The 24607-nt window shown below is 42.3% G+C and overlaps 1 protein-coding gene and 1 non-coding gene across 7 annotated transcripts in view; both read left to right on the plus strand.

Moving 5' to 3' along the window:
• Positions 1-24607, plus strand: part of PLCE1 (phospholipase C epsilon 1) — a 310555-nt gene that overhangs the window by 203045 nt on the left and 82903 nt on the right. For all 6 annotated transcript variants that reach the window (XM_053583635.1, XM_053583634.1, XM_053583637.1 and 3 more), the window contains 3 exons: positions 10293-10438; positions 14991-15249; positions 17329-17534. In XM_053583635.1, coding sequence (XP_053439610.1) covers positions 10293-10438; positions 14991-15249; positions 17329-17534 — 611 coding nt within the window. The remainder of the gene's footprint in view (positions 1-10292; positions 10439-14990; positions 15250-17328; positions 17535-24607) is intronic.
• Positions 3930-4055, plus strand: LOC128582895 (small nucleolar RNA SNORA51). Its single transcript, XR_008379315.1, has one exon. It is a non-coding gene; the product is annotated as a small nucleolar RNA SNORA51 (small nucleolar RNA).

Consider the following 24607-nt stretch of genomic DNA (forward strand, 5'->3'; position numbering starts at 1 on the left):
GAAGGAGGAATTAAGGACTGGGGCCAGGGTGGACTTCAGGAGCATTCCACCCTCCACGTGGAAATGTCTAGTTTGTTCTCGGATTTGTAAGACAATAGAGATATTCAAAGCTGGGAGCAGAGAGGTGGTGAGTAAAGCAAGATGAATGAAGGAAAACTTTTAGGGAGGGAATGTAGCATAAGAAGAGATTCAAGAATAACCAAGACAGAGCCATGAGAAACAATGTTCAAGAACCAGCTCATGCCACGAAGACTATAGTGTCCTGGGGCCCTGTAGCAGGGGTCCTGGGGGTGGGCTGCCTGAGTTGGGGTCCCACCTCCACCACCTATTAGCTTTGTGACCTTAGACAAGTGACTAAATCTCTTTCTGCTTTAATTTCATTTATAAAATTGGGATGACAATGTCAATATGCCTCATCAGCATGTTGCGGGATTAAATGAATTAATACATGTTAAGAGCATTTGGTTTCATTATTATTTCACTGATATCCAAAAAAGACAAGAATAGCCTATGACAGAGTCAGCCTCTCTGCCCACTGGCACTGCCAGGTTGACATCCTCCCAGTCAGGAGAGATGAAAAAGAGCCCCTGTGACAGCCAGGTCACAGCTGAGGAGGGACACCTCATGCTGGGCAGTGCAGATGCCACCACCTCCCGGGAGGATGAAGACTCTGTCTGCCCTGCTCACTAGATCCCTGGGTGTCCAGAAAAGTCACTGGAGCATGAGCTGGTTGAGGGTAGGTACTCAGGAATGATTTGCTGAATGAGTGTTTATTTGCTGACGTTCTCCAACTTAGCTTGAATAAAGAAACTGCAGAGACCAGGCATTCGGTGGTGGCAGTGGCTCGGGACCAGGTTACTTGAAGAACATCTCCTGACCTTCTCTGACCTCTGCTTGGAACACCCTGCTGTCTCTATGAGTGAGCTGCAGGGATGGACTCACAGGTCTACTCCCACACATTCTTTCCTCTTCCAGATGCTTTAATTTAGGGGGATCCTATCCTGTTCTGAATGTCTTAGAGACTTTAAAATTTTAAATGAGTGACAGGATAGGAAGGTTGGTTAAAAAAAAAAAAAAAAAAAACAATGGCTCAGACCCCATAGCACAGTGGTTACGGCACCAGCCACATACACCAAGGGTGGCAGGTTCGAACCGTCCTGGGCCACCTAAACAATAATGAATGACAAGTGCAACAAAAAATAGCTGAGTGTTGTGGTGGGCACCAGTAGTCCCAGCTACCTGAGAGGCTGAGGCAAGAGAATCACGGAAGCCCTAGAGTTTGAGGTTGCTGTGAGCTGTGACGCCACTACAACATAATGAGACTGTGTCTCAAAAAAAAAAACAAAAGCAGCAAGTGCAAACGCTGCATTCCCTGTGACTTCTTGGACTGCTAAATTCTATCTCTAGTGATGGAACGTGATCCCATTGCTCAGATTTTGGAGCTGGGCTCTTCATGGTCTTTGCTGAAGCATTTCTTTGCCTGATAGGTCTGGGTGGCTGCCCAGGGCACAAAGCTACAATTAATGTATGATTGGGTCTAATCTACTTAAGAGAGAAAATGTAAGATAGTAGAGCCTGGTAGGCTAAAAACACAGGTTTCTGATTTGGCTCATTCCTGGTTTACAGGTTATAACCTTGGGCAAGCCAGTTAGTCACTCTGAACCTCACTTCCTCATCCATAAAGTGAGAATTAGTATCAGTAGCAGCTATGAAGGGCTGAGAGCACTAAATGGGATGTGCCTCTCACAAGAGCAGGCCTAACACATTGAAGGTGTTGTATTATGCCAGGAAAAAAAGAAATTGATTCATAAATGACCCCGCAATAGGACCGGAATAGTTTGGAGCTAACAGCTCATTTATATCAAGACTTTTTATGTAAACTGTTAGTGATGGATTTTAATCATGAGGTGAGGCTTTTGAATAGCATTAATAATTGGTTTCACAATGAATGATCTATTTAATGCCATTAAGTATGGTAAGAGAAAAGATTCTGCATAGCCTTTGGCAATTCTCCAAAATCCATTTAACTAGAAATGGTATTTGCATTTCTTGATCAAAATATTTTCTCTAGTTGATTTTAAAACAGTAAATAACTTCAATGAATTTAGAAGACAATTTCTGAGTACGATATTTAAGGGAGTTTTAGGTGAAGAATTTGAGAATAAAGAATGATCTTTTTCAAACTATGGGCCAGACATTCTGCATACAGTAGGAAGATGGCCAGAATAACAAGTCTTTACCCTCAAGGAGCTGAAAAAAGATAAACGTAATATACACAACTGATTTAATTTCAAGGCAGAGGATGCTTCTTACTTACACTTGTTCTGGCAAAGTCACAGGCATGCAGTAACTGTGGAAAGAATAAGCACTACCATGGAGATATAAATAAAATGCTTTGAGAGGGCGACTGGGACCAAGAAGTGGTAGAAAAACCAGACTTCTAAAGATGGCAGCATACAGGCGGGTAAAGTTGGCCGGGTACGCATCTGGTCTCAATATCCAGCATGCTGCTAGTGTTATGCTTATGTTATTTTTTTCCACAAGGCTCCAAGTTACTCAAGGGCAAGTACCATGTCTGTATGTTTGCTGGTGCCCAGCACGGTTGGTGCACAAAACATGGATAAATACATGTTTGTTAGAAGAAGGGGCATCTCAAGCCAAGAGATGTCAACCAGTCTCTCCTAATAACATAGGAAAGGCAACTGTGGGCAGCTCCAAGCTCATAACTTTGCAGTTCATGATTCCAACAAAAAGATTGTCTCTTCTCCTGATAGCAAAAGCTTCCAGGAGAGCTCTAATTGCTCTGGCTCGGGTCATATACCAGTCTTTGCACAAGTCGCTGCGGCCACAACTGAGGGAAGGAGTGTGGTCAGCTCCATGTAATCTGCCTCAATTAAGATGGAGAGATGTCGGACAGCCAAAATAAAACAAACAAAACTCCCTATAATATTCACAGCCCAAAGAATCAGACTGAAAAATGGCACAGAGTCAGGATTAGGCAGAGAATAGGAAATGAGGCATGTAGCAGATTGGAATGTCAGATGGATAAGTGCTGGGCAACTTATTAAGAATTATTACTGGAGGTATAAATTCAGATCAGATGGTGCCAGCCTTGAAGGCTAAACGAAAGATTTAAAGTTTGTTCTGAAGACAAATGTGATGCAATTTGGCAGGAAGGAAAGGGAGTATAATCCAAAATCTGTTTAGGGCTTCTGAAGAAGCCAGTTTTGGGTACCTCCCTTTTCCCCTCTGTCTCTCCTTAGCAAAGAGTCATCACTGGACCTATGCCAAGAAGAACAAGGAATTCAAGAGATTCTTCTGCACCCACTTCACGTCAAGGAGACTGACTGCCTGGGCGTGGGAAACATGCTAGCTACTGTATCTTTGCTACTGAGATCTGGCATGAATAAGTCATAGCCTCTGTCTTTAAGGAGCTTACAGCTGGGGAAAATTGGTCTGGGACAAAATACTATAAAACTATCTATAGTATAGGTTGGGTATATTGGCTGATGCCTGTGATCCCAGCACTTTGGGTGGCTGAGGTGGGAGGAATATTTGACGCCAGGAATTCATGACCAGCCTGGGCAACATAATAAAATCCCATCTCTACAAAAAATAGAAAAATTAGCCAGGTATAGTGGCATGCCTGTAGTCCCAACCACTCAGGAGGCTGAGACAGGAGGATTGCTTGAGCCCAGAAGTGTGAGGCTGCGGTGAGTTATAATGACTCCTCTACACTTTAGCCTAGGCAACAGAGTGTGATCCTTTCTCAAAATAAATAAATACACACACACATAGCTGAGTGCAGTAACATGCAACTTATAGGCCCAGTTGCTGAGGGAGGCTGAGATGGGAGGATTGCTTAAATCCAAGAATTTGAGGCCGAGCTGGACAACATAGCAAGACCCCCATCCCTGAAAATAAAAATAGACCTCCTGGTGCTTACCACAGGCTGTGTTCTGACTGTATGGAAAGAGGAGGCAGAGTAAAGCTACCCTATGTACACCCCAGCCCAGGCCCCATGCCTGGTCTGTATTGTGAATGGGGGAACATGGAGAAAGAAAAAAATTTTTAAATGGAAATAAAAATAAATAAAATTAAAACTATTCATATATTATTAGGCAATTATAATAGAAAAAAATGTTGTTTTCTTTCTAGCAAAGTAGTGGAGAAGCCGTCAGAGAAGTAACATGCAAGTTATTCTTCTGTTAGGAAAGGACTGTGCTCCGGACACAAACCCTTTCAGGGCAATCACATATTCTTTCTGGTTCAGCCTTGTCATTTTTAGGAGGTGGGACTTAAAGATGTCACTCTTCCAGATTTCTATATTCTGTTACCTGAAATTCAGCCTCTCTACAATGCCAGTAACAATATACTAGTAGTGCTATCCTAGCACCAGCAGCAGCAGTCACGTCAGTAAACATTTAGTGTGCCCTTGCCTGCATACTAAGCCCTGTGTTGCGATCTTCACCTGTAATCCCCAATTTTATTCCCATTTTACTGGAAAGAAAATTAAGGCTCAGAACAAGTTAGATAGCCTTTCTTTTTGTACAAGGAAACCATGACATTGGGTGTGTCCATCCGCCTCCAGAGCCCGTGTCTCCACCGCCATGCTCTGCTTCCTCCCTCAGGCTGCTTTTCCTCCTTCCAAATGGGTTGCAGTCCCAGTGTCCAGTACCGTCAGCTCCATGAGGCCAGAAAGGGTGATTTACAGTACTGTGCTGATTCTACAGAAATGGTGTTTGAGCTCTGACTCAAGGACTTGGGGTACAGAAAAAGGACAAATTTCAGTGCATGTAAGAATCCCCGGAAAGACCAACCCAGGAATGGATTAACAAGCTGTGGTATATGTATACCATGGAATACTATTCAGCTATTAAAAAAAATGGAGACTTTACATCCTTCGTATTAACCTGGATGGACGTGGAAGACATTATTCTTAGTAAAGCATCACAAGAATGGAGAAGGATGAATCCTATGTACTCAATTTTGATATGAGGACAATTAATGACAATTAAGGTTATGGGGGGGGAAGCAGAAAGAGGGACGGAGGGAGGGGGGTGGGGCCTTGGTGTGTGTCACACTTTATGGGGGCAAGACATGATTGCAAGAGGGACTTTACCTAACAATTGCAATCAGTGTAACCTGGCTTATTGTACCCTCAATGAATCCCCAACAATAAAAAAAAAAAAAAGAATCCCTGGAAAGATTATCTAAAAATGCAGATTCCTCAGCCCTATCATTAAAGAGTCTGATTTTTAGGTCTGAGTAAGGTGTTGGAATCTTCATTTGAACAAATACCCAATCACCTGGCATCTCCAGTGATTCTGATGTCAGTACTTTACATTTGAGGAGCGCTGCCTGGCGGGTGTGTGTGTGTGTGTGTGTGTGTGTGTGTGTGTGTGTGTGTGTGTACATACGTACGTGCCCTCATGCTCTAGTTCAATGGTGATTGTAGTAAAGCTCCATGGAGGGCAGGTATGGATGTGCACTACACGTAAAATACTTGAAAATGGCTTTTTCCAGACTCGTGTTGTCTTTTATAGATTTCATCATCTGATCCCAACCTTTACAGCAGAGTGACCAGACACTCGTTACAAAGCATCATCTTTCTATGAAAACTGCTCAGCACATTCAAAAAGCTCTTTCTGGCAGAAAGTCATTTGTCTCCTTTTTCTGGACCTGGGAACAGTGCTAGGAAGTGTTCAGGCCTTTTCCCAAATATACTCCCTGAGCATTTGGAGGCTGAGAATCCTCCCTGCCCATAGCCTCCTGGGACTCTGCCTGGCCCGCCTGTTGGCTGGAGGCACTAAGCATCCCCAGGCTAGAAATGTGGGAAAGATGGTCTCTGTCCTTGAGGTCTTGCCTGCTGGGGGACATGGAACAGACCCACGTGAAAGAGTCAGGCACAGACATACAACAAAAATAAACCAGCTGCAGATGTACACGGCAGTGAGAATCCAAGCACAGACGTAATTCTGGACTCAACGACCTACATTAAGCCTCAGAGAAACAGGAAGAAATTGAACTTAAGGTATTGGGTGAACCATCAGAAAAGCCTTCTTAGAGGAGAAAAGAGTCATTCATTTATTCACGCACTCGCTCATTCACAGACTCTTTTAGACTTACAGAAGGCAGATCCTGACGGTCCACTGACATAGTCACTTACCTGGGCACAGAGCAGCCCCTGCATTTGCCTCCATGTGAACACAGTGCTAAATGTACACTGGGGTCAGAATGACATGGGGGCACTAAAGAACACATAGCGTGTGACATAGTTCAGATGGAAAGTCAGGGAAGTTCTTCTGAAGAAAGTGATGCCCTCGTCAGATTCCTGAAGGCAGCCTCATCCCTTCCTTTAAGGGGCCAGGGCACAGGATCAAAGGAGGCTCCAGCCTTCTGGCTCACCCAATTTCTTTTCCCTTCCTTGCTAATGGCTCATTGTGTGGATACCTCAGGCCACAAGTTCAAACTCTGCCCACACCCCACCACCACGGCTTCCCTGCCCCTTGACCTGCATTTAGTCCTAGGGATTATGGTCCACCCTCAAGAAGACTGATCCAGATAAATGGCCCTTGCAGGGCAGAAGTGGGCTTGAGGTGCTTGGGCCATGGATTTGGGAGGCCTGAGCATACATGGGTGAATGATCTAGAAGTGAGCGCACAGCTATGGATGGACGTATCCCTCTATCCCACAAGTGGGTGAGAGCCCATGTGGGGCCTTCTAAAGCATGGGGCTCAGGGCAGGATCCTAACTGCCTAAAGATGAGTAGGAGTTAAATTAATGAAAAGCTGGGGAGCTCACGCTGGTACTAGGTATGGTGGCTCACACCTGTACTCTCAACATGTTGGGAGGCTGAGGCAGGAGGATTGCTTGAGCCCAGGAGTTCAACACCAGCATGGGCAACAGAGTGAGGCCCCCAACTTAAAAAAAAAAAAAAAAAAAGCTAGAGAATTGGGGAAGGCTTCCGTAGAAGGAATAATCAATATAAGATCCCTGAGATGGGAAAAGCCTGGTTTACCTTCCCAAAAGGGGCATGGGGGAAAGGTGAGGTGGAGGTGGGAATGGACAGCGGCCTGGTAGGCCAAGGCAAAGATTTGGCTTTGCAGAGGGCACACACAACAAGACTTGGTGGACCAGGGAAAGGCCATTCTGAGAGGTGCAAGAACATTCCTTCCAAACTGAGCTAGTGTGACACCGATAAGGTATTTGATGTGAGAAGAAAGAGCAAGCTGTTGCATTTGGCAAGGACTCCAAGAACTGAGAAAAGCAAAAGAAAAAAATTATTGGGAGAGGGGTGATTGTAGAGGAGTTGTGGGCATGGGCCAGAGGGTCAAGGTTATCTGGGTGAGCCCAGAGCCTTCCCAAAGAGGAAAGGCTTCTCCCTTCTTACGCTGTGCTGACTACTGAAATAAAGCAGAATAATCCTTCATAGTTAGCACCTTTCTGCTCTAGGCACACTCCCTAGGCCTAAGCCACAGCAGTTCGTACAATTTTTCTGGTTTCCTGTGTGATTTCAGTCTTCTAAAATTCCTTCTGGATTGGCAACACATTCCATTTTCCACTTAGTAAGTATGACCACTTTTTATGCTTTGGCCAACATTTTGACATTGTCACTGAATTTTCATGTCCTTTTTATGTCATTTATTATTTCATAGTTAGCAATGACACTCTTATCATTTAATGCCTATAAAATTATGAATACATTAGTGCATAGTAAGAATTGTCCCCGAAGTTTATAAGCAGATGTTGGGAGAAGTGGTGGTTATGGTAACAGTGCTTACATAATCTCAACAGCCAAAGGCCCTGGGGACTTAACGCTAGGCAATGGAACAGTTGGATTAAATTAGGTTTCCATGTGAAATATGGTATCGCTATTTTTTTCCTAGCATTGTGGGAAAGTATATGGAAAATGATTTGACTGATAGGAAATAAATCTGGATGCACAATCAGGATTGAGACACAAACCAAGTGGTGATCTCTGCCTGCTCTGTGAGGCAGGCCTGTCCAGGGGAAGGTGAGTTAACCCTTTCTAGTCACTGGACTAGTAAGTCACTGCATGATCCTGAAAGAACAGTGACTTTCCAGAGACTCTGGTTTGCCATCAGCAGGAAGGACCCTAGAGCCTTGGAAAGCATGTAGCCAGAGGCCTGGACTACTAGTGAATTTGGGTGACCTTGAGAAACTGTTTTAATTTTTCAGAATCTCATTGTTATTTGTGAGAAGAAAGGTTTGAATTTCCAACTCAAAGAGTCAACAGGGTTACGATTCTGAGTTTTTCTGAAGACTTCCCATTATAGGACAGAGCTCATCAAAAGCATGTCAGACTGAAGGAAGAACTGGACAGAAGCACCAGTAACATTCAGTCTCTATTGGCAAAACAATTTTGATGATCCAGGGTTTTAAAAATGTTACCAGGTACAGGACAAGACATAGATATGGTGAGCAAGGCATTCCTCATAGCCACAGGAGAGGGTCTGGGAATCCCAGAGGGTTCCTAGGATGACTTGAACCAGGGCTTGTTCTGAATTCCAGATCTGTTCTCTTGATGCTGCCTGAGAGCACAGTGAAGTCCAGAGCAGATGGAGAGCAGAGGCTCCTGAGGGAAGCCCACTGGGCTCAGGGCTGGCAGGAGGCCTATCACATTTACTTCGGCCTATTGTGGAAGGGAAGAGACAGGTTACTCCAGTGCTCCTTTTGGGGATAAGATTATAAATCCTGTTTTATCACTAGAATGCCCTCTTGTCACTATTCCCCTATTTATTTCTGTGTAGAGATAGGAATAAGATATTAGCAGCCTTTCATCGAAAAACAATACTTTTTGTATTTTTCATTTCTTTAATCAGATTTTGGTTCCTTTCTCAATATCTACTCCTTTTATTCCAGCTCTATCTTCAACTGCACATCCCCAAATTGAGTACTTAGGAGGACCCACCCAGAGCCAAGTTTAAAGAAACTATTGCCTTTCATTAGATGAAATAGCACTGGACTGGGAGTCCCAGTTTTAATATCAGCAAGGACTGTGATCTCAGAAAGCCACTTCTCACATGAGCCACAGAGTCTTTATCAGGAAGAGTGGGATTGGACTGTTCTCTGTGGCTGCTGCCAACATGAAATGCCTTTTATTCTTACCATTTTATCGATTCACGGACAGTACGCCACTGACCTTAAACTCATTGCCTGTGCTTTTCATGGGTCACCATGAACTCTCTGTTCAGGCCGCAGACTCACTCACAGCATAGAAAAGAGTTGTTGCCCTGGTCTCAGCATGTTGCTGAATCAAGAGTAGCTAATAGGCCCACATGGGATCAAGACCAAGACCTTGGTCTATTAACAACTGACCTTATGGATTCGAATATTAGCTAGGATGGTGAAAGTAATTTAGATGAACACTGGTGTCCAAGCACCAATAGAGGGGCAGCAACAAAATTGTCATAGGGATGAAGCATCTTAGTGATTTAGAGGCTGCATATCATAAGGGGGGTGTAGATTTGCATTCTTATTAAATATTATACTCCAGTCTGTGTAGTAGAAAAAACAAATCACATCAGCATAACTATGCCCAGAGCTGGAAAGCAGTGGAATTCATGTATTCTCATTAGGCATTTAGTGAATGACTAATAGTGCAACCTCTGGAACAGACCCTCTAAGTTCAAATCTAGGCTTTTCCACACATTGGGCAAGTCTCTGAGGATAACCACAGTCCCTGACTCTTAGGACCATTGTGAGAGGTAAATGAGGTAAAGTAGGTAAAATGCTTAGAATGATTCCTGGCATATAACATGTGCTCTATAAATATTTGTTGTTCTCTTCATTTTGTCATTTAAAGAGCAAAATAGATAATACATTGTTAAAAGAGTGTTCAAAAATGTTTTATTTTTTCATTTGATATTGTATATTTTACTACTTGATAAATGTGTTTAATTTATGGACTAACCATTCATTTCATCTAATTTTGATGTCCATCAGTCAAATTTATTTCCATCAAAATCATCCTGAAGCCTTATTTTCTTATAGTACCATGGACTTGTTTAGATCAAAAGGGCTTTTGTGAATTGCTCTTTTCAGCCTCCTTGTTTTAAAGATGAAGAGACACAGAGAGATTAAGTGACTGTCCCGGAATCCTTTATCAAGGCAATGAGGGAGCTAGGGTTTCTCTTGAGATCTTTCAGCAAGGTCCTTCATTTCCTACTGCCAAATTGATTTTTTCAAAAAAGTTTTCTTGTGGAAAACAATTGTTATCAAGTTTCCAGGACTCAGTGTCAGTGCGTGCCTCTCTCTGTGTTTTCCAGGTGAGCTCCTGGGTGACGTGGCTCATCCTCACGGCCGGCTCCATGGAAGAGAAGAGGGAAGTCTTCTCGTATTTGGTTCATGTGGCCAAATGCTGCTGGAACATGGGCAACTACAATGCTGTCATGGAGTTCCTGGCTGGCCTCAGGTATGGTCAGTGGGGAATATGGTTGTCTTGGTGCAGTGTCCTTTTGGCACTGAATGAATTTGCCCGGGTATAACCACATTTACCAAAGCCAGGCAATTGGTAGTAATTTTCTTGAGAAACGTATTACAGTCTTCCAGTGACACAAGCCCCATCCCTCAAATTCAGCTGCTGGGAGCCACTCATGATTCCAGGCCAGACTGAGTAAAGTTACCCGGTTGCATAACCCCATCAATCCCATCAATGTCCCCTCTATTCCCCTTCCTGCCCCATAAATGCTGCTATTGTCTGTTGCTTCCCATTTCTGCCTTATCAATTGTTCTAGTGCCAGCAGCTCCTGACCACGACTGCTTCAGGTACTGACAATGGTTGACACTGAACACAGACATCCAGTGATGTTGGCCTCATCATTATTGAACACTTGGTATATTTCAAGCATCAGGCTAAGAATGTTCCCTGTATTATATTTTTTAATCTTCACAACAGTTTTTTGAGGTAGCTACTACTATTATTCTGACATGATACAAAAGAGAAAGCTAAAGTAAAGAGGAGTTAAGTCGTTCCCCCACGGTCACCTGGCTTGGCTAGGACTGCAGGCAGCCTTGATTCAGAACCTGTGATCTTGACCTTGAGGATATCCTGCTCTTTTTATCCCATCTCTAACAAGCAAATAATGAAGTCACCATTCTGTCAATCAAGTCTCCCACCTTATCCATTCATCCTTACTCCCCTGGCATAAATAACTGTTCTCACTCCTGTGGGAGGCAGCATGGTGTCTGAGTTGTCAGGTCAGAAAACAGGGAATCAAATCCTGGCTCTCCTGAGCAAGTTCTTTGACCTCATTGAGCCTCAGTTTCTTTGTCTATAAAATGGGGATAATACTAAAAAGTGCCAGCCTCTTTAGATAGGATTTGGTGAAATTATATAAAGTGTTCAGCTTATGTGCCTCTCATATAGTAAAACTCCATAAAAAGAAACTATTGTTATTGTTTCCTGAGACTGACCATCCAAATAAGGGTGCTCACCACAAATGGATCTTACTTTATAGCATTATCAAGATTCTTCTTTAATTCTCCAGGTATAATTTTTGTACTTTTAATTGTTTCCTTAAAAGACCTAGGGATTAGTTACAGGAGGCAAAATGTACAATGTCTGTAGGAAACTGAAGTCATTTAACAGCAAGGATGCTCCCTTTCCCCATCCAATTGCTTAAAAAAAATAAAAACATAACTCTGCCTCTGCAATCATTCCATCATAAAAACATCTGGCAACTTGTCTCCTGTACATATTATTCCAACCAAAGAACTATCATCCTGGAATACTCCAGGTAAAATTACATAAATTATAATCCTTATGTAATTCTACATAAGGATTCTAGGTTGGGGAGGGAGATGAAAATTCCCTGAGTTAATTTTTTTATCTTTTGAACTTTCCTAACTGGGGATAAATGCCAATGATCACGTCATTGATGTTTGCAATAGTCATGCAAATGCCCCACACATGGCTCAAAAGAAGGAAAAAAACAGAAAAACTATCTGGAGAACAGGAGGCCAAATTCAGATGATTTGGCTTCTCTTTCTGATAAATTTTCTACAAAGAACCTGTGTTATATTTCTTTTAAGAAAAGAATGATCATATTGTGATAAATAATTCCACTTTAACGATGCTTATCATCTGTGTTTGCATGGAAGTTGGTGCTGGCAGTGGCTGGGGACGTCAGTTCCTGTCCCCATGGATGTGACTGCCCTCACATCATAGTGGCCAACTCCTTCCAATGTGAATGATCGAAAAGAACTAGCAGAAGCTTCAGTGGCTCTTATGCCCACACCTCGGAAATCACACACTGTCACTTCTGCCACATGGTCTAGATCACTAGAGACTGTCTTGGAGGCTGGCTGCCATGTACCATGTACTAGATTATCTTGATAGAAGACAATTTTAAGCTCTTGATGGCCTCAAAATGATGCCAGAGGCCTAGGCTGAATATGATTTTCTGATCTAACTTAGTTTGAATTGAAAATCCAAAAAGGCCATAGAGCCAGGTGATTCTCTTAGACAACAAATAACCTCAAACCAGGCTAGACCTCAACCCTGATCCCTGTGTATTTTTCTCTTACACTTCAGACCCATTGCCACCTAGTTTGATGTTCCTATATTTGGCTTAAAACTAAACTGGTCTTCACCGGTAAATGATAAGTTCTTTTGTTGGAATAATGTGTACAGGAGACAAGTTGGATGGGAAGAGGGAGCATCCTTGTTGTTAAATGACTTCAGTTTCCTACAGACATCGTACATTTTGCCTCCTGTAACTAATCCCCAGGTCTTTAAAGGAAACAAAAGTACAAAGATTCACACTGGGGAGGAGAGGGGAGGAGAAGGGGCTCAGGGAGCGCAGGGTCTTACTTGACTGGAGTAGCTGTGATCTATCTGGCCTTGGTGCGCTCACCGAGATCCACATGGGGGAGCTCTCAGGGTTTCTTTTTAGTTACTCCTAACACCCTCCTTCCCCACTACTGCACCATTTCCTGGAAAAATGCAACATACACTTCGGGCCTTACTCCCGGGTGCTAGCTCTGGAAGTCCTGTCCTCACAGGCTCTTTCTGCTAGGGTCACCTCATTTGGCAGGTAGCCCTTCAAGATAGCTCAGGTCCAACCTCTTTCCGCAGTGTCCACTCCTGCCTCCCAGGACACAGCTTTGCCCTCCCAGCTCTGCAAGCACAGGACACATCCCCTGGGCCTTCCCTCTCCCTTTGCCATCAGACAGCTCCAGCCAGCCTCGCATCTTTAGGAAAGAGTCACGCGCCAGCCCACAGACTGCTCAGGACGCAAGACGTATCCCCAGGGTTTACTTAATGTTCCCTGCACGTGGTGTGATTTTCCTCCTTCTTATACATGGCCTTCCCATGAGTCTCCCTGAAAAAATATTCCCGACTTTTCTGCTTAGATCCAGTTCCTCTGCTTAGGCCAAAGGAGAGTGGGAGACCATTGTGGGCAGAGCAATTTGGGCGCCCTGGTGAAAACCTGAAACCTCTCCTTCGAAGGTGGGGTACAATGTCACCTATTGTTCTCAGCAACACTTTCAGAATACTTTAGAACCAAGTCCCCACCAAAGGGGCTGGTGGCTTAATAGCAAAGCTTGATTCAGTAGGAAGCAATTCTAAAAAGAGGCCAAAACAACAGGCTTTGTGTACATCACTAAGGGACTGACTTAATCTAAAGATAATATTTAAAAGATCAAGAGGAGTAGATGGGCCAGGTTTTCCACAGGCAGCCCTCCATAAATATTTGTACAAGCACATTACCCACCCTGTTTCCCTCTTGGCGGTAGCTGCCAGAAAAGTTCAAACCTACACTCCGTGCCCAGCTTCCATAATTAACTCATCCCGTGTGCCCATTTTTGTTATCTGTCCTCTTTAACTTCAGGTTTGTTTGTTTTTTATTAAATCATAGCTGTGAGTATTAATGCAATCATGGGGTACAGTGTGCTGCTTTGATATACAATTTGAAATATTTTCATCAAACTGGTTAACATAGCCTTCATGGCATTTTCTTAGCTATTGTGTTGAGACATTTATATTCTACATTTTGTAAATTTCACATGTACCCTCGTAGGTGTGGTCCCATCAATTACCCTCCCTCCGCCCATCCTCCCCCTCCACTCCCTTTCCCCTTTTCCTATATTCTTGGGCTATAATTGGGTTATAGCTTTCATGTGAAAACTATAAATTAGTTTCATAGTAGGGCTGAGTACATTGGATACTTTTTCTTCCATTCTTGTGATACTTTACTGAGAAGAGTATGTTCCACTTCCATCTATGTAAACATGAAAGAGGTAAAGTCTCCATCTTTCTTTAAGGCTGCATAATATTCCATGGTGTACATATACCGCAATTTACTAATCCATTTGTGGGTCGATGTGCACTTGGGCTTCTTCCATGACTTAGCAATTATGAATTGGGCTGCAATAAACATTCTGGTACAAATATCTTTGTTATAATGTGATTTTTGGTTTTTTGGATATATACCTAGTAGAGGAATTATAGGATAATTCCTATAATTATCCTATAAATGGCAGGTCTATTTTTAGATCTCTAAGTGTTCTCCAAACATCTTTCCAAAAGGAACATATTAGTTTGCATTCCCACCAGCAGTGTAGTAGTATTCCCTTTTCTCCACATGCACGCCAACATCTCTGGTTTTGGGATTTTGAGATGTGGGCTAATCTTACTGGAGTTAGATGATATCTCAAAGTAGTTTTGATTTGCATTGCTCTGATGATTAAGGATGATGAGCATTTTTTCGTATGTCTGTAGGCCGTGAGCTTGTCTTCTTCAGAGAAGTTTCTCTTCAAGTCCCTTAATTTCATGTTTTAATTTACAAAAGTAATATTCATATTATTTTGGAAAGTAGGTAGAGATAGGAAGTTTAAATAAATATTAACAAGTGAAGAAAACTTAGAAGATAAAAAGAATGAATTCAGATGGAATTTAGGCTATTTAATGCAAAGTATATTATTTCTCCTTCAGTTTAAAAAATGTCCTTTACTTGCAACAGGTCAAGAAAAGTTTTAAAAATGTGGCAGTTTATGGACCAGTCTGACCTCGAGACCATGAGGAGCCTGAAGGATGCCATGGCTCAGCACGAATCCTCCTGTGAGTACAGGAAGGTGGTGACTCGGGCCCTGCACATCCCCGGCTGCAAGGTGGTTCCATTCTGCGGGGTGTTTCTGAAAGAGCTCTGTGAGGTACTTGATGGGTCCTCTGGCCTCGTGAAGCTGTGCCCGCGATACAACTCCCAGGAAGAAACTTTAGAGGTGAGTCCTTCCAGAACCATGGTGCTCTGGAGTCAAGCTTGCCACCTGTCTCCTCAGGCCCGTCTATACGTCTATACTCACTGAAGCAAGAAGAGATCATTTATGGAACCCTCGGTTAATAATTGTAACGTTGTGTCTGAGTAGAAAATAGGTCTTTGAATTTTCTGGAGAAAAGAATGCCAGCTAGCATCGTTTGGGGCTTAATCCTGTTGCGTTAGGCTAGATGAATTAGGTTTAATGTGTCAGTGCAAAAAGAAAAGGATACTGTTATCTGACTGTTTTTAAAAATATTGACAGTTTTGGGGCGGCGCCTGTGGCTCAGTTGGTAAGGCGCCGGCCCCATATACGGAGGGTGGCGGGTTCAAACCCAGCCCCGGCCAAACTGCAACCTAAAAATAGCCGGGCGTTGTGGTGGGCGCCTGTAGTCCCAGCTACTCGGGAGGCTGAGGCAAGAGAATCGCTTAAGCCCAGGAGTTGGAGGTTGCTGTGAGCTGTGTGAGGCCACGGCACTCTACCGAGGGCCATAAAGTGAGACTCTGTCTCTACAAAAAAAAAAAAAAAAGTGAGACTCTGTCTCTACAAAACAAAAAAACAAACAAACAAAAAAAAATTTACAGTTTTTTCTTCCTGGGTGGGAATGTATGGATTCAGAGAGTAAAGAAAATTGAAAGCATTAACTTTTCCACATCAGTGGGGGAAAAGAAGAGAGAAGTAAAGGCTGCCTTCTTTCCAGCCTCTGGGGGAAGACGCTGGGGAAGCCGGTGCCTTCCCCAGAGACAAGCTCCCAGCTCCTGTCACAGGTGGCTTGATCTTTCCAGGCTCCTTGCTTCTCATTCCTGACTTTCAGGGCAGAGAGGATGGTGTGAGCTTTGACTCAAGGAATCGTGCATTGGAGAGAAGGGGCATTGAGACCCTGGAAGAAGATAAGGAAAGCTCCCTCTGGCAGGGTGTCCAACCTGCCACCTGTGGGCTGCATGCAGATTACACAAGGACTGCTTCGTTTATCTGTGGTGTCAGGTGTCACCAAAAGTATGCAAGGGACCTTTCATTCTGCTCATCAGTTGTCATTAGTGTTTGTGTATTTAATCTGTGGTCCCTACCAACTCTTCTTCTTCCCATGTGCAGCAGAAAAGAAAAGGGGTTGGACACCCCTGCAAAGTGTTTCAAAATGAAAGGACGGACTAAAATGGAAAGAGCTCTGTGGGGATTTTGAGGAGTTCCTTACCTGAAAGTCCCAAACCCCACACTGAAACCTAAGCTCATTCTTGCTATGGTCACAGAACCAACTGCTAAGTTTTCGCTCACACACCCACACACTCCCCACTCCCCTTCTCTGCGGGAGTAGGAAGACTCTCCTCAGACTTCAGCCTCCTCAGTGTCCCCCAGAACAAAGGCCTCAGCTGGTATCAGGAAGACATGAGAGCCCCTGACAGAGATATGGGCCACACCACCAGCATCTTCTGGTTTCTGAGCTGGGATTAAAGAGCAAGAAATGGAGGAGAAAGCTTACAGGAAGCCTCCCAGGCCACGCCCAGTCTAGCTCCACAGCTCCTGGCCCAGATGCAGCTCTGGCTTCTGATGGGAGGAGCTTCCTGACTGACAGCAGTGCCATCAGTAAAAGTTTAAAAACCCCTAAGACGCCAAACATCACCTTTTCTCTGTGCTTTCCTTGGGCCCAGTCCTTTTAACCGGTTCCACAAAATAGTACAGTTCGGTCATGGTTTTTCTCAATTCTCACTACAAGGATAAAATAGCCCTGCCCTTCCTCTGAAAAATGGCTAATCTTCTCCTTAGGGAGCCCTGAAATAATATTGCTTTTTGTGTTTTAAATTCGGAGTGGAGTGTTGGTTCCTAGAGGGATTAAAGTTGTCTCAGTGGAAACAAGGGTGAGTTTTGATATTTCATGTGGTGAAATGAAAAAAGAAATATTTTTCCTGGAGGTTCTTGTTTTCTTTCCCATAAAATAGGCACAGAAGCCATTACTTATTACTATTATGATTTCGTTTCCCTGGCCAAGTAGGTTATGTAGACATAGTGTGTTGAGTTGCAATAACAAATCCTCCATATATTTTTCTATAGTTTGTTGCAGATTACAGTGGACAAGATAATTTCTTACAACGAGTGGGACAAAATGGCTTAAAGAATTCAGAGAAGGAGTCCACTGTCAACAGCATATTTCAAATCATTAGGAGCTGCAGTCGGAGTCTGGAGGCGGAGGAGGAGGACAGTCCCAGTGAAGGAAGCAGCCCCAGGAAAAACTCCTTGAAGGATAAAACCCGATGGCAGTAAGTTTTACGTAGTGAAACGGGGGAGATGCTCATTTCTTTTTTCCTGTCAGTGAGTCTTTTTTCCTACTTCGATTTAGTTTCAGAGACACCTCATAAAAACTTACTACTTTTATCCGTAAGCCACGATCTTTGACCTGCTAACTTCACCAACTCGGAATTAGAATTTACCTTTCTCATGCTGCTGCTTTGTTCTAAAATTACTGTTCATAAGTTAACTTCTTACCATCTATTAGCCCTTTTTAAAAAATCTAGGGCTATCCTACCATTTCTAAAACTTCAACAAATTTAATTTTAGAATTAGAGCTCTAGTCTTTATTTCAGGGTTTCTGTAATAGTGGTTTATATTAACTTCTGGGTGGGATACGAGGATGGGTATTAGAATATTTTTAAGTTAACTATGCTGATTTAGTAGGTCTGAAGTGATGCCTCCAAATCCATATTTTTACCAGCTCCCCCAACTTCTGGGTGATTCTAAGTCAGGGATTCAGGATTTCACTTTTAGAAACACGGCTTTCTGAGGAGCTTTAAAGTTAGCCTGGCTCAGACAGGGCACATGCAGCTTGGTAATTTCTCAGTTGTTCCTATTGCTGTTTATCAGCAAGCGTTGCACTCCAGCCAGACGTGCTTCCGCACAACAAAGTGAAAAGTGGGGAAGTCAGGGGGCTTAGGGGAGCCCTTGCATTTCTTTAAGGCCTTTTATTCATGCTGAAACCTGACCCAGGTGGAGAAGTCCTTCTGAACCATCCCCAAACTGTTAGGTCTACTGGATTTGATGTCTTTGCTGTGAGAGGTTTCATTTGCAGTCACTATTCGTGAGTCATTCAGTTTTCTTGGAGTCTTCACACATGTGTCTGTGTATTTGCAAGCGATACTGTTTGTTCTGCCAACCCTTTCCCGACTGGCGTGTGCCTTCATTGTGAAGAACAGCAGTGTCTTTAGAAAATAATTTCTGTGAGGTTGTAGTACTTAGATTCCATGGTGAACGCAGAAATAAACATCTTGTACCTGAATTTGTAATGCTATTATATGTTAAGGAAGTATAAATTCCAGACTCCAAAGTCTTTGGGCTTCTTTTCAAACCTTTCTTCTTAGCTCAGTCCCTCATTGAGGACCCAGGTGCTCAAAGATCAATTGTTATTTCCCTTACCATAATGTCTTGGCCCTAAAATTCAAGTGTCTCACAAACATCTTTTACCACATCCTTTTAGTTTTGTTGTTTTTAATTTATGTCTAATCACAGATGGTTTGAGAGTTTCCTCACTAGCAGGTTACTGACATTAGTAGCAATCTGTATAGAGACGAGAGGACCATCCACAAATAAACACATCCTCAGGGGAAGTATCTCAGTGCCATTTACGTCCTTAATCTAGACCTATCTCTCTCTACAGGTATCTGTATATACATCTACCTCTTCCCACAAGCGATTCCGTAGATGCTTATAAGAATAAAAGTGAAAATTTGAGGATATTAAGGAAAAGGAAAATGAAGATAGAAAAAAATAAAACATATGAAAAATACATAATATACAGTCTGGCAGTGACTAAATTTTGTTTTGAGATTCTTAGTAGCCAAAGGAAAGAGGAAATCATAATCTGTTATGGATATTATATATCCCTGGGTAGGTGACCCTTAACCTTACTAAGCCTTAGTTTTGTCATCTGTAGAATGGGAACAATTCTACTGATTCATAGGGCTGTTGTGAGGACTACATGAGACAAGGCACATCAATAAAGCCAATGTGTAGCACATTGTAAGTGCCATATACCTGGTGGCTATGGCAATTGTCTGCCATCGTCCCCTTCAACTGCCAAGCAGACGTTCTGGAGATTCCCGCACTTAGGTGAGGGCAGTGGTCACCATTTCAGAAGCACCTCTAGGTCATACTCTCCTCCTGTACTGGAGAGAGTTGTTTACTGTGCATTCCACCCTCACTGTGTCTCCTTAGAGACTTGCCTGGAAGATAATCCAACCGCACAGGGATAGAAAACGAGAAAGCTCTGCTCGGGAGGCTGAGGCAAGAGAATCGCGTAAGCCCAAGAGTTAGAGGTTGCTGTGAGCCGTGTGACGCCACGGCACTCTACCCGAGGGCGGTACAGTGAGACTCTGTCTCTACAAAAAAAAAAAAAAAAAAACAACAAGAAAACGAGAAAGCTGGACCAGGCTCCTATAATCCCAGCACTCTGGGAGGCCAAGGCAGGAGGATCGCTTGAGCACAGGAGTTAGAGACCAGCCTGAGCAAACCAAGACCCTATCTCCACTAAAAATAGGAAAACTAGCCAGGCTTAGTGGTGGGTACCTGTAGTCCTAGCTACTTGGGAGGCTGAGGCAGGAGGATCACTTGAGCCCAGGAGTTTGAGGTTGCTGTGAGCTAGGCTGATAGTAACCAGCATTAACCACATGTACACATGCATGCATGTGGATCCCCCCAATAATAAAATGCTGGGAAGCCAATCAGTTATGCTACATAGAGGACACTGCAGACAAGTCCCACCCTTACCAACACCCACCTCCAGCATCCTTCATGCTTCAGCCCAGCCCAGACCTTGACACCGTCTCATTCTCCTCCTTTGCTGGGGATACCTGGGACCCTCTGTTTCTCTTCCTTTCTGTCCTCTTAGCCAATACCTGAGACCCTGTTACTTGGATTTATAACAAAGAAAAAGCTATTCCCCTACTTTCTGTGCAACATTCACTTTAGACTTATTTATCACTTAAATTCCAACTTGAAATTTAGACACCATTTTCACAGAGAAACAGTATTTGTATAGATGACTTTGTTCTATAATTTGTAAATGCAATCCAAACAATAATAATATCAGCAGTATTTAAGAGACTGATATTCATTTAGTGCCTATTTTTAACCAAACACTGACCTAAATACTTTCCATATATTAAACAGTTTAATCCTCACAATATTTCCATTTCACCCAAGATCTCACAGCTGGAAGGGGCTGAATTTAAGTTGAGGAGGGCTGGCTCCAAAATCCACAGGCCACTCAGATAGAATTTAGAAACTGCCTGTAGTCAAGGAAGGTGCTAGGTTAATTAAAAGCAAGAATTTTCCAGAAGAGAGCTTTAAAAACACTAGACTTTATGACAGAGAACAGCTTTAGCACGTCCTTTGGAAAGGGTGTAGATTTTCTTCTTTAAAAAATTAAATTTAGACTTGTTTATCACCTGGTGATTCAAGTTCAAGTAATTGTGTTAAATCTGCAGGAAGTAATAACCCTTACAAAGAAAATGTATAACCAGGTTGACAAATACTATTTTAGCTCCTAATATAAGATTTTCACCAAGGAACATTAGAAAAGTGTTTATCTGTCAATTTATGGTTTCCAACTGGAGGATAGTGTAGGACCTCTTCAGGAACGGGATAAAAACCTTCCTTCTGATTTCACTCCTTGGTCCTATCCTGAAGGCCTATGACCTAAGCTTGACAAGGTGATATCTTTGCCATTCAACCATATCTCTGGTCATTGGTTACCATTATTGAGTTCTTAAATAACTGTTAATATTCCACTTCATTGTTTCTTGTAAACCCACAGTAAATTATCTCCTGAGAAAATCAAGCACAGAATTACATAGAATTCACTGTATCAACTAAGAGACAAAAGCTACTAGTTTCCTGCTGGCAATGAATTTATTTCATTACAAACAATTGTCAACTTTATTTTGAGCATTAGTCCCTGGAAGATTGCTTTTTAATGGAATTATTACCATCTGGCATTAGTTCCTTTTGAGTTCTAAAATAAAAACTGATGCCAAGAAAGACAGGGTCCCCTCTCTCCCAGCTTATATCACCTCTGAGCAGCAGAAACAGGCTCCAGAAAAGCCTTTTGATTTTCCTTTCCAAACATTATTTTTCCTAAAGCCTGTAGTTTTTCACTGAAAATGGTTGACTTAGCTCAGAACTCAAATTAAATGAAATATGGTAAACACCATTTCTCCAGCTAAATTACAATCAAAGTTCTATGTCCATATTAAGACACTTGCATGTTATACTTTAATGGGCACAGATGCTGCCAGTGGAATTCTATTTGCTCTTCAAAAAACAACAAGAAGTATGACCTGGTGAAACGGAAATGGTCTCAGAAGAAAGCCCCACTAGAGGAACAGCTGGGCTGATTTAGCCTAGAGAAGAGGATGTGAGGAAGGAGAAGTGGAAGGAATGAAACCTCAGTCTTCCTATATTTAATTATAGCAGTGTACTTGATTGAGCCAGATGCTGTGCTGAGTGCTTTCCAACTATTATCTTATTTCATCTTTACCATTACACTGAAGGATGGGCATTGCTTTTTTGTCATTTAACAGATAAGTACGGTGAGGCTCAGAGAGGTTGAGTGTTTTTAATGAGGTCACCCAGCAAACAGGTGGTAGGGCTTAACGTAAAACTCATGGGATGCCAGAGGGCATGTTCCTGATCACCATATTATATGTCGGAAGCATGTGTATAAGTATTGGTTTTCTACTGTTACTGAGAGCAATTTCAGTGGGATAAAGGTAAGTTAGACACAAAAACTTTCTTTTTCTCCACTTTTTATTATGAAGTATAACATTAAAAAAGGACATAAATTATAATTTATTTGCACGTAGCACCAAATCTTGGTTTCTAACACCATTCTTCAATAAAATGGAGCAAGTTTACTTGAAAAAAGGACCGGGCAGAAATTATACAAGATAAGCCTGGAGCACCTTGTTGTGTCAGAAAGTAAGAAAGTGCTCAAAAGAAAACACACAATCATGGGAGTAAGTAAAAGGAACACAAGAGCCAATTGGAAGAGTCTCAAGGGCCATAGCAACAAAATAAATGAAGTAGTATTAAATTATAACCCACGAAGTATTAATAAATGTCTACGAGTTTATATTGATAAAAGTAAGTGATATATAAAAATTATAAATAAACATATGAGGGAGAAGAAAAAGATAGCCCATGCAGAAGAATTCAAAAGATAGCCCATGCAGAAGAATTCAAATAACTTATGTAGATTCTTCACCCTCAAGGAGTTGCAGCGCAACTTCCCATTCCTTTTTTCTTTTTTTTTTTTTTTGTGGTTTTTGGCCGGGGCTGTGTTTGAACCCACCAGCTCCAGCATATGGGACCGGCACCCTACTCCTTGAGCCATAGGCTAGTGTAATGGTATCATGCAAGATTCCCATTCCTTTTTTCTTTTCTCTTTTTTGTTTGTTTGTTTGTTTGTTTTTGGAGATAGAGTCTTGCTCTGTCCCCCAGGCTAGAGTGCAGCAGCACAATCACATCGGACTATAGCCTTGAACTCCGGGGCTCAAGCAATCCTCCTGCTTCAGTTTCTTTTGTAGCTGAGACTATAGGCGTGCATTGCCACGTGCAGCTAATTTTTTAAATATTTATAGAGGCAAGATCACCCCCTGTTGCCCAAGCTGATCTCAAAGTTCTGGCCTTAAGCTATCCGCCTGCCTGGGCTTCCCAAAGGGCTGGGATTACAGGTGTGAACCACTGTGCACATCCTATTCCCCATTCCTTAAGTATAAACTTGGCATAGTGACTTTCTTCTGAAAAGTATAGTATGGAAAGAAATTTAAAAAAAATAATGCTTTAGAGGGATATGGCAAGCACTACGTCAGCCAGCAGGGACGAGTCACAGTGACAATACATGCCTTCGGTGTGGTGTGATAAGAATGGCACTTCACCTCTGTGATCTTCCTCCCCGAAGCTCATAATACCGATCTAATTATGAGAAAAACATCAGACAAATCCTAAGTGAAGGAAGTACCAAATGCCTGACCAGTACTCCTCAAAAATGTCAAGATCATCAAAAATAAGGAAAGAAATCATTATGGTCAAGAGTAATCTAGAGTGCCCCAACAATTAAAAAAAAAAAGAGTAGCCTAAAGTGACTTGACAACTAAATGTCACGTAATAGGTGGTGGGAGTCTGGAAGAGAAAAAGTTCATTAGGTAAAAACAAGGACATATGAATAAAGTATGGACTTTGATTAATAACAGTGTGTCAGTATTTGTTGATAAATCATGACAAATATATCAGACTAATATAGAATATTAATAATAAAAAAAACTTCATGTGGGGTGAGACTGTCTTTGCAATTTTCCTACAGATCTAAAGCTAGCTTAAAATAAAGTCTATAAAAAAAAGTACTTGAATAATTATCAACAAATATGTATGTAACTACCGCCCAGAGTTATTTCCAACACCCATAATTCTCTGTTTTCCTTCTCAATTATGCCACTACCTTTCCTCATGGGGAAAACTACTATTATAAATTTTCTAGTAATGCCATCCTGCTGTACTTTGTAGCTTTTCCACTAATATACATTCCTAAGCAGTAGGGTATAGTTTTGCTTGGTTTTAAAATTTAAACATTTATATAAATGTAATCATACCATACGTATTCTTGAATGTCTTACTTAAAATTTGTCTGTATCATTATGTATAAGTTGTCTATCACGTATTTATTTTCATTGCTGTATGGAATTGCACTGTATGAATACCCTAAAATTTGTGTGCATATTTGATTGTTGCTGGATATTTAGGTTGTCTCTGTTATAGAGCTCTAAAGAGATTTTATGGCCATTAGATTTGTGGAATGCTAAAATTTCATATTTCTGATAGACTTTTAAAAGAATGTCCATTTAGGTGGGGCAAGGAGTTTGAAAACAGGAATGTGTGAACAGGCGACCTTGTTCGGCGACCAACTCTAGACTGAGGAGGGTGAACAAGCCCAGGGCTGCTGCCTTTGCCTGGCTAAGAGGCAGTAGGCTGTTCAAGTAACTCAAGATAATGAGAACCTCCTTCCCAGAGACATATGGAGCAGCCTATGGAGCAGCTCCTTCACAGTTTATCCAGCACTTTGCTAAGTTGTCTGTGGACCAAAGAGCAAAACCTTGATCTTGCGAACAACTATTTCTGCTTTGAAGAGAATGAGTCTTTGGGGCAGGTTCCTGCCTGGGGGGGCATATTCAAAAGAGGCAATGAGTCTCCCTTGCCTTTTCTCCTCCAGGCTCTTATAATCCAGGTTCCTGGCGCAGGGAAGGGAACTTGCTAAATTTCCCAGCAGGCTAGCATTTTATCTGCA

Source organism: Nycticebus coucang, chromosome 3, assembly GCF_027406575.1.
Source record: "Nycticebus coucang isolate mNycCou1 chromosome 3, mNycCou1.pri, whole genome shotgun sequence".
Lineage (NCBI taxonomy): Eukaryota > Metazoa > Chordata > Mammalia > Primates > Lorisidae > Nycticebus > Nycticebus coucang.